The 11145-nt window shown below is 41.3% G+C and overlaps 1 protein-coding gene across 1 annotated transcript in view; it reads right to left on the bottom strand.

Moving 5' to 3' along the window:
* Positions 1–2560: 2560 nt before the first annotated feature.
* The window catches only part of UPP2 (uridine phosphorylase 2), a 30863-nt gene continuing 22278 nt past the window's right edge, over positions 2561–11145 (bottom strand). The window contains 5 exon segments of the mRNA XM_040474666.1: positions 2561–2824; positions 6684–6779; positions 7775–7931; positions 9501–9700; positions 10960–11031. Coding sequence (XP_040330600.1) covers positions 2654–2824; positions 6684–6779; positions 7775–7931; positions 9501–9700; positions 10960–11031 — 696 coding nt within the window. The 3' untranslated portion in view covers positions 2561–2653.

Below are 11145 nucleotides of genomic sequence, written 5' to 3'. Positions count from 1 at the left end.
GAGTCTCGCAAAGATTAGGGACATTTTAGTGAGAGTTTATAAGGGGAATGCTATCAAGAAGATTCATTCTTCATTTAACAAATATTTTTTGAGTACCTGGTATGTGACAGGCACTGTTTTAGGTTCTTAGGGTACATCAGTAAATAAAACAGGTACACACTTTGCCCTCGAGAACCTTATAATCTAGGCAGTAGACATTAATTAAATAATGACCCAAATCACAACATAATTGCAAGCTGTGGTGACTGCTTTGAGGAGGCAGTAGAGGGCGCTGTGGGAGGCTGAGGGCGAGGTTGGCTCGGAGGAATCTGGTTTGAAGATTCAGAAGGCAGTGGACAGATTGGAGAAACATTTAGGAGAATCAATTAATAGGATATGGTGATTGATTGGAAGGAGAAAGAATCATCAAAGAGGTTTCCCAGGTCTCTTGCTTGTTCAGCTGATACCATTTTCTGAGATAGGAAATACTAGTGGGGAAAACCGACATACATAGACTTAGGTGGGTGGGCATACACACACTCCCAATCAGGGGTTGAGAGGAGGATTAACTGCAATTAGTTCTTTCTTCTCTGTCTTTCTTAACCTCCCCTTCTCCCAGTAAAAAGGAAAATAAAGGAGATTTCCCAGGAGCAGACAGGTAAAAGTTCAACCTGAAGGCTTATGGAGAACATTATAAAGTATTCCACTTGGTCTAAAAAAATTATGAAACAAAGTGAAAACTTGACTAGTGACTGCAGTGTTCTTCTACATTACTTTTAGCTCCGATCTTTATATTTGATGATCAGTTATGGGGGTACTTTAAGAATCTCACTCCAAGCACACCTAACTGCCAGAAGAAGTTCCCAAATGGATGCACCTCACAGGATGTTGTTTATTGTCACTGATTAAAAGAGAAAATCCTTGGGGCACCTGGCTACCTCAGCTGGTAGAGCGAGTGACTCTTGATCTTGGGGTTGTGAGTTCAAGCCCCATGTTGGGTGTGGAGATTACTTAAAAATAAAATCTTAAAAAAATTTTTTTAACATTTATTTATTTTTGAGAGAGAGAGAGAGAGAGAGAGTGCTAGTGGGAGAGGGCCATAAAGAGGATCTGAAGCAGGGTCCATGCTGTGAGCACAGAGCCTGATGTGGGGCTCGAACTCCTGAACCGTAAGATCATGACCCAAGCTGAAATCAAGAGTTGGCTGCTTCACCAACTGAGCCACTCAGGCACCCCACTTAAAAGTAAAATCTTAAAAATAAATACAGAAAAAATACAAAAAAAATAAAAGAGAAAAACTTTTTCTGAGCAGGAGCAGACCCCTTTAGATTCAACCAGGCTAGACCATGTTGACCACCAATAGAGAAGCCCACCCTGTGCCTCCACTCTGTCACTCATGAGGCAATAGTTTCAGGATGCAAATAATCTTTATTATGGAATTAAACTTTACTTGAACCACAAGCATATAAGTATCTGTACACGACATACACTGTAGAAGCATGTCAGCCATCCTCCATCCACGCTTCCCAATGTCTAAGTGTGTAGGCTTTAAAAACTTCCCAGGTGGTAGCACCTCATACAAAGCATTGCCACACAAAATGACAACTTTAACATCTTTTTTTTTTTAATGTTTATTTACTCATTTTTTGAGAGTGACCGAGGGGCAGAGGGAAAGGAGGAGAGAGAATCCCATGCAGGCTCCACACTGTCAGTGCAAAGCCCTACTTGGGGCTTTAACCCACCAACCATGGGATCACGACCTGAGCCAAAACCGAGAGTCAGATGCTTAACCGATTGAGTCACCCAGGCGCCCCTAACATCTTGAACTCAAGCCTAAACTCAGTTGTTACTAATTCCTCAGCCTATTCAATCAAGTTAATATTGAAATGAGATTTAAAAATATAGCCTCCTTGAAACACATTTTCTCAAAAGAAAAGAAAATTACTAGAAGGCAATTTAGTCATTTGTGAGTTCTAAAAAAAAAAAATGAGGATCATTCTCTGCATTACCTGGGGTTTTCATCTTCATATAAATGTGTGGTCTAGAGTCATTCTATTCCATGATAAAATCGCAAACATGGGCAAACATAAGCCTCTAATCCTATTCTGTGGTGTACTGAAATCATGCAGGTGGGGCAGGGGGTTGGGTGGGGGGCAGAAAAGAAGTGTGATCACATTTCCTGAAGGGTAGCTTTCGCTATAGACCTACATTACACTGACATTTTTTTTTTCCTGTAAATATTCTAAATGTGCATGATCAATTTCTGTCACTTGTCCAACACCTAGTAAGTGCCTGACAATGTTCCAACATTTCTGGATTGGTTTCAGAAACAGAGTGACTGGTAACCGTATCTACAAGTGGCTAATCTATTTTGATGTGAGCTTAATTAATGCTGCATATGAAACTCCAAATGTTACAATCCAGGAGTTTTAAATTTTTAATTATTAGACTAACTCAGTTAACTTATTCCAAGATGAAATTTGAATTCGATTTAATGTGAGTATTAAATTCTTTTACAATAAATTCAATTTTCAACAGAAAGGGGTTTTATAAAACCACTCTATTACAATTTTAGCACATGATGAGACCTATATATAAATGTCACAAATAATATATGACTTTAACACTACAGTTTGAACTACCCAAACTTGCAGGGAAGGATCAGGCTGCATAGTTATAACATCTGGTCCTGAAATCTAAGCTGCTGTCTGATGAAGCTGGAGATTAGGGGCTGAGGCTGTTGCTGTTACTCTGCTAAAACACCATGGGGCAAGCTGATCTGGTCACATTTAAGTCTGTCAAGACATGTCACACACCACAGCAGTTGGAAGAGCAGGTAGCACTTCTACTGGACAAATGGGTTTATCTTTTGTATAGAAACATCAGACAAACACCCTCATCTCCCTAGCATATGTACTTTGTGTTATTTTCTCTGTTATGTAGATACAACCCACAGAACCTTCTAGCCTTCCATATAATTCATAGTTCTGTGGACTCCAGCAAACACCCCATCTAAATAAATTAACTGAGATAGTTTTAAGTACTCTCCTTTTTCCTTTGTAAGGTTCAGGAAAGGTTTGTGTTCAGGAGAAGAACACGGGGTAATCTTTTTCATTCTAGACACACAAAGCTCCAGCTTTCTATCCTATAGCCGGTTCTTAGAGAAGGATCTTCTTACAGGAGGGTAGAAATGGAGAGCTAGTCATTACTCCTGAGATGACATTTTACTCTGGGGTGCAATGTTTGAGTTTGCCTAGCCCTTGGTAAAGAGCAGAGTAAATACAGAAGAGGTATGAACACAGACCTCAGGAAACACCAATAAACGTGATTACTGATCCTTATGAAATTTGAGAAGGAAAATATGAAATAAAATGCCTAAACTTAAGAACCAGCTCCGTGAAGGAGCAAATTTATTAAAATTGAGTGGCTGAAGAATAGGAATGAAATCTTTAGACATGAAACCAGGGGAGAAGAACAAACACCTTAAAAAAAAATGAAACTCAGTTTTGAAAAATCACCATGCAGGTGGGGTCTGTGTTTTTTTCCACCAAGAAGAACGAGAGAGAAAAATTGGGTCCCCACAAATTCTTTATGGTCACTTTCACATGAAATCTTTGATTTCAAGGAATGTGGTTACACACATTGAAATCAATGTTACCTACTTTAAGTAGATAGCAAAGTAGTGATGTCTATCTTCACCTGCATCATCTTATTTTATTTTTAAAGTACGTTCTACACCTAATGTGGGGCTCAAACTCAATGACCCCAAGGTCAAGAGTCACATGCTCTCTGACTAAGCCAGCCAGGTGCCTCGTGTCTGCATCATTTTAAACCATTATACATTTCAGTGTACACGGGATTAGATGTGCCTACATTAACAAGCTTGGAAGGCATGGAGATAAAGTTGGGTGTGAATATAATACTTTTTTTACTTCTCCACTATTTCAAACTTCTTAATAAGATCTGGATTTGGGAAGGATAAATGGACCATAATGATAATAGATGCTCTTTGTTTGGTTTAGTTCTTGTTATATGCTAGGTATTTATGATATCATTTAGTCCTTATGGCTGTACCATGAGCTAGCTATTATTTTTATCCCCTTTTGACAGATGATGAATGAGGGCTTAAGGAGGTCAAATAAATGGCCCAGAATGACACAGTTAGTAAATAGCCAGTCAATTCCCAGCCTCCTAAAGTGCTGAGAAGAGTTCTCTGCCTTTCCATCCACTGCTCCCCTGGGAAGGCACATGATGAACCATTACACAGACCTGCCCCGACCTACTGGTCAAACTGACCTTCCTGTTCAGTGAAGTGAGAAGCAATGAAAATATTCAACTTGAGCTGAGTCAAATATTTTATCACCTAGGACCTACCCTACTTATTCAAAACTCACTCACTTGTAAAGCAACTTGGTTGAACAGGTAAATAAGCAAAGGGAAGGGCTAGAAACTTCCCCAGCTTTTCGAGTTAATGATCAACAAGTCTGTGAAGCCTGACATGGGCTGGCAGAAACAGGGAAAAGTTGAAAGTCCTTCTCTAATCCTTCACTTGGCAAAAGGATAAAAGGAAACTCATGCTCTGAACTTTTCACGGAGTGGGAGCTGACTTTACTAAACGTCTTTTCTGATACTTTCAAGGGGAATGCCAAAGATGGAAAAGAACAGGTCATAGCAATCCCAGTGGTGTTTTCTTGACCCTGGAGGACCCATTAACAAGCAGCATATAATAATCTTGTCACCTAAAATTACTATTTCCATGAGCCATTAAAAGGGACTAATTACCCAAAACAATTTGTCAAAATTAAGCCTGACAGCTTTGCTACCATAATCCTCAGATTGGGCTTGGAGGGGTGCTCCTGTGGAGAGATACTTAGTGACCTAGCTGTCACCAAAGAGGATGTCGGCTAACTGACCTTAGACTGCAATGTGATGGAGCACTGCGACATGAACACAGAGCTTGATGCACCCTTGGTTGTGCCAGGGACTCCCAGTGGTTTTTCACTCTTTGCAGTCATTTATGGTCCCTTTGAGCACTGATGAAAGTTGTAATTGGAAACTCTTTTCACAAAAATACACATATGCCTATACACACAAAATATTCATGTATAATTTCAGGAGGTTCAGGGTCCCTGAATTCCACTGTGAATCCTTGGGAATCTACAGACCCCCATTGGACACCCGATTTAGCCCCACCTCTCTGATTCAGAATGGACTTCCAGGAAAATCTTCATATAAACTGTAGGCAAAGACAGCAAGGTGAGGCACAGATTCCCCCATGCACCGCAGAACCCAAACAAGGCTGGGCCTTGGAAAATGACAAAGCAGCAAAGGTTAGCTTTGGAGTTTCCAATGTGGCCCTTATGACTTCTCCTCTTCCACTTATCCCGTCTTTTTCATGGCTCCCTTTACTCCTCAAGGTTTGAGTTTATTAAGCATTGTTATTTCATGTATGCCTGATAAATAAAGCATAGGAATCTCAGCAACCCAGAGCCTTTGCACTTCCTCTGTCTTCCCTGAAAAATCAATCTCAGGCTATTGGCTGCTAATCAAAACCAAGTTGAGAAAATATATATTCAAAGGGAAGATCAAAGCTAAGGAGCATAGGGATAATTTGTTCTTCTAGGTTGGTGTTTCTTCAGATGTGCCCCACTGGCCACCTGAATCACAACCAGAGCTTAATAATGCAGACTCTTAGGCTCTATCTTGGACCTATAGATTGAAGGATGAGGGTGAGAGAGGACAGTGATCTACATTAGGGAAAAAAAAAAAAACCTTTGTAGTAAATTATTTTCACATTAATATTTGAGAACAATTGCTTTTTAAACATTTTTAAATTTTTGAGAGAGAGAGATGAGCAGGGGAGGAACAGGCAGAAAGGGAGAGACAGAATCCCAAGCAGGCTCCACATTGTTGGCACAGAGCCCAATGTGGGGCCCGATCTCACAAGCTGTGAGATAATGACCTGAGCTAAAATCAAGAGTCGGACACTTAACCGACTGAGCCACCCAGGCACCCTTGAGAACAATTGCTTTAAAGACTTTAAACTCTATCCTGTATCAAATCATGTTACAACAACATAACTGAACCCTCGTGCTCTAGGTTCCCAAAGAAATGCTGATTCAGACAGAACCAAGATTTAATATGAACTCTATCAAGAATTGTCCTATATCTTTTATAAGTGTTATTGAAGACACTGTCCATTATAATATAGCTGACATTTTTTAATTAAGTATAATGTTTGGATGAAGTTTTTATGATAAACTTCAAATACTAATTCAGTGTTTCCATTTTCTTACCTCCAGGAAACTCAGAACCAAATCTGAGTATTCAGATTTAGTATTGCACTCCCAAATGGCCTCCTTCATATTGAAAACTCCCCATCCACTCTCTTAAATACATGCCTCTATTCACCTTACCTTTGCTTAAATTATAGTAAACATTCATCCTTTATTGAAAGCTGCTGCTAATGCCTATTCAAAAAAATAGAGAATACAAGTAACTGTCAGTAGATAAATATGTTACTCTTTTATACCTTATGAAATAGTGGAGGGAGTGGGGATCAGGGGATGGGAAATCTCAGTTCTAGTCCATCTGTCTTTCTCTGTCTAGCTGGCTTTCCTTAAGCAGGTTGCCTCCTTTCACTCTCTGAGAAAGGGGCAGGTTGGATCTCAGAGGTCTCTCCCAAGTCCACACCCTCAGCTTACGTGCTTCCCATCCTCTTGCTGGTGTAAGGACCATGCTGTCATCTCCAGGAGGTCTAGCTGCAGCCATGGGTTCTTGATTGTCTGCTGGGTGCTGGACTGCCAACCAGAGACATGTCAGGATGGGCAGAGGATAGAGCCTGATGTGCTGGGGGTGGGGGTGGGCTCCAGGGGGGGCACCCAGGAAGCCTCACTGGGGTCATAGGGAGGAGTGGGTCACAAACAATGCCAACCATACAAGGGATTCAGTCAGTGGTCCTAAATGGTCCTCTAATATGTGAGTGTGTTGGTATGAGGGGAGGGAGGAGTTGGATAGAGGGTAGAAGAGGAGAACTAGGATAAATCAAATAAAATGATAGAGGCTCACCTTGATTAAAAATATATAAAAACGGCACCTGAATGGCTCATTTGAGTGTCCAACTTCGGCTTTGGTCGTGATCTCGTGGTTCTTGAGTTTGAGCTCCACTTTCGGCTCTCTGCTGTCAGCGCATAGCCCGCTTCAGATCATCTGTCCTTCTCTGTCCCTGACCCTCCCCTGCTCATGCTCTGTTTCAAAAATGAATGAATGAATGAATGAATGAATGAATAAATAAATAAATAAATTAATTAATTAAAACACCAACAAAGTAAGAAGAAACCATTTTTTTAAGTCTTGTTTTTTTTTTTAATTTTTTTTTCAACGTTTATTTATTTTTGGGACAGAGAGAGACAGAGCATGAACGGGCGAGGGGCAGAGAGAGAGGGAGACACAGAATCGGAAACAGGCTCCAGGCTCTGAGCCATCAGCCCAGAGCCCGACGCGGGGCTCGAACTCACGGACCGCGAGATCGTGACCTGGCTGAAGTCGGATGCTTAACCGACTGCGCCACCCAGGCGCCCCTTAAGTCTTGTTTTTGTAAAAGTAATAAATGAATTACCTAACATTTATGTATGATTTCCCAGATAAACTGACTGATTTTCTTGGCAAAATAATGGCTAGGCAGAGTACTGAAAAATTGTCAAATTAATGCTTTATTTGTCTCTAGCACTCACCATCTTGGTATACGCTGAACCCTTAGGACTTGCTTGCTGAAGTAGCACAACTCTCTGCTCACAACTTTTAAAATAGAAACATCTGCATAGTTGTTGTTGTGAACAGACTCTATGAACTTTGTGTATTTATGGGAAGCTGCTGGGATGAAGCAGCCGAGCGTGCTACCAAGGGGCCTCCAATCAGAGCTCGGTTCAAGTCCCCGCTCAGCGGCTAATTCACTGGGAGAATTTGGGAAAGTTACTGAACGTCTCTGAGCCACAGTTTCCTTTTCTCCTGTGAGGGTGAAGAGAGCTGTAATTGGTTGCCTCATCCCCTTCTGCAATAATATTTCAAAACCCTGACTTGTCTCCATTTTAGAGTTAAGAAATGCTCCAGCTCTAGACTGAATATAATCTTTAATCCTTGTTGTAATATCTTTTTTGCTTTATCAGTGATCACTGCACAGTCCCCACAGTCCACCATCCTTCATTGCTGGGACCAGTGGAAGAATATAAAACTGAGTTAAAATCAAGATTCTACTCCCTTTCATTGAACTGTAATAAAGTAATATAAAGACTGACTATATCCCCAAAGTTGCCAGTATCTGTCAAACGAAATAACACTGGATTCTTCCTTTATCCTAAAGAAAAAAACCACTGTGAGTGCTGCAAACAGTTAAAGACAAAGAAGAGGATTTAAGCAGAACTTAATCTTAGATAAACGTTAGGTTTCACGTGTTGCCATGCAAGCGTGTGTCAAAAGGCAGCACTGTCTTTTAAAAATGGATACAAATTGAACGTACTTATCACAAGTTCACAGTGCAAAAGGATTATCATCTTTAATCAGAATGTTAGGGGTTTAATTAAAGTAGATTTTGCTTTAAGGGAGGGACAGATGTATGCATATTACAAAATCATGGGTGAATTCATTTATGCACTATATAGTGGATTTACGTTATTCTGAAGGTTTAGCCTTTCGATGGAGAATAATTCTGTGAGTGCCACTATTTCCCTTCACCCTAATCTTTGTTAACACAACGTTGGATTTCCACTGTTCTTTTTCGGGATAATGAGATCAAGATAACAACAGTGATTTATGGGTGTCAGTGGCCACATTTCAAGCAGGTTGTACGCCTATCAAACATCAAAGGATCCCGGGGCTAGAGATACAGCAGCGTTATTGTATGAACTTTACTGCAAAGGAAGGCTTAACTCTAAGGCTTTGCCTCCTCCTATGAGGACAGTTTGGAGGTGCCCTAAGGTCCTTTAGGCCATTCTCCCGAGTCATTAATGTAGCCAGGGAATGAAGGAACCAGATGGATTTGCCATCGCCATCTTTCATGGCAAATGAGAGTTAAAGGTCATTGCTTTCATTCATGTGTTTGTTCATTTAGCAAATACTTATTGAAGGCCCATAAGGCAGGTATTATTCTAAGTGCTGGGGATATAGCAAGAAAATTACAAACAAGGTCCCTGTTCTCATGGTGCTTATATTTCTAATGGAGAGAGATGCTAAGTACATACCTTCATGCATTAATATATGTAAAATAATATATAAGTTAATAGGTAAAGAAACCAGAAGAACAATGGGTGAGTGAGTTGAGTTGAGGTCATCCTACAGGCAAGGCTTCCCAGTGAAGTGAGAAGGGCCCTGAGCTGTTTGAGCCAGGTGAAATACATTTTCCCATGTCGTTTACCACTGATATATTCTCCCTCCCTTCCTCCATGTTAAAGCAGCTGCTTGTGAAGCCTCCCTCAGCCTTCCCCCCAAGCAAGTTTTTCTAGCTCAGTGTTTTTTCAGAGCTTCACTGCTGTGGCGAACTGATGTTAGGAAGCAGTGATGCAAGGTCGAACATGGTAGCATTGTACGCATGGAGTTTGGGTCTGTGTCCTGGTGGTTGATCTTCCAGGGGGGCCTGTACCAGGAATTCACCTTTGAAAACAGGGGTGTCTGAAGGAGGTGAGTCCTCGTCACCTCGAAGAATTTTAGACCGAGATACTCCCAAGAACTACAGTGTTAGAATCACAGCTGCAACCTTTAGCGTGAAGGTTGGCAGTCTGGAAGAGGTTGGCTCCCTGAAAGAGCTGCAGGAGTGGCTTGGGAGAGAGCTGCTAGCGGGCTGAAGTCAGCTACCAACAGCCCCCGCATCCAGCCTCGGGGAAAAGGCAAATGCTGCAGGGCATCAGGAACTACAGGAAATAAGGGAGGAAGGAGTCCAGAAGGGTGCCTGCAGGCGGCAGAGAGAGCAAGGTCACAAGGACTTGCAGCAAGGACAGAAAGATCCCTCATAACAGAATCATTTCTCTGAGGGCTTGGCAACGTCCTTAAAGAGAGAAAGACCAGGGTCCAGGGTTCACAAGCTGAGAACTCTCCCTGGTTGCCAATTGATGCCTCTTAGGAAAGAACTGATGGTCATCACCAAACTGACATCAGGGCAGCACGTTTGTCAGTAGGCATTTTTTTTTCCTTCTAAGTTAACTGGATACCAAATTCTCCATTTGCATACTATGTGGGGCCGTGGCTCAGGTGACCACTTGTTTCTATAATAAAGAAATGTGAGGAGGCATTTCTTGGAGCAGAAATGTCTAAATCTGGGTGTTTCTACAGGCTGTGTGCTGATGGGACTGTTGTTCAGGTCAAGGTCAAGCTGCCACCACCTGTGGCTCTCACTCTCACTAACTTGTGGGGAGAAAAGCAGATGCTGTTGTTTCTCTGAAAGGGGGTATTAATGATGACCTTCGAAAGAGGATAAGGATTCGTTTGCATTCTTCACCCATATACTACAAGGATCTGCATGGACATGAATTCTGAGAGATGGGAGTAGTTAAGCCTAGTGGTTCTACAATTAATCTCTTCTTATGAACTACGACTTCTTTCTAACATGTATTTTTGGAAATTTTACCATATATATTTTGTTTATAGTATTGGATATATACATATATTTTTAAAATTTTTTTGATGTTTATTTCTGAGAGAGAGAGAGAGAGAGCATGAGCCAGGGAGGGGCAGAGAGAGAGAGAGAGAGAGAGAGAGACAGAATCCGAAGCAGGCTCTAGGCTCTGAGCTGTCAGCACAGAGTCTGACAAGGGGCTCGAACCCACCAACTGCAAGATCATGACTTGAGCCGAAGCGGGACGCTCAACCGACTGAGCCACTGGGGCACCCCTGTAGTTTTATATATTAAAATTGACTGATTATAAGGACAACTGTTGCAATTAAAATTCCACTTGTGATTAAAAGACATATTAACATGCTATAATTCTTTACGTGTTCTTTGAAGTTTGCTTCTCTGAATTCCAGGACACTAGACTCTCCAGGTGTACTGCCAATTCCACTGGCCTGGCCAAATTTGAGATAATTTGAGTATCCAAGACAATAATGACAGAAACCATTTATAACACATTGATTTGAACAAGAGTCACAAAACAATAGTAACTACCCTCCACGACCAAA

Source organism: Herpailurus yagouaroundi, unplaced genomic scaffold (assembly GCF_014898765.1).
Source record: "Herpailurus yagouaroundi ecotype Mexico unplaced genomic scaffold, PumYag 140, whole genome shotgun sequence".
Taxonomy (NCBI): Eukaryota; Metazoa; Chordata; class Mammalia; order Carnivora; family Felidae; genus Herpailurus; species Herpailurus yagouaroundi.
Note: the sequence above shows the minus strand (reverse complement) of the source record. Positions and strands in the feature narration are given on the sequence as shown.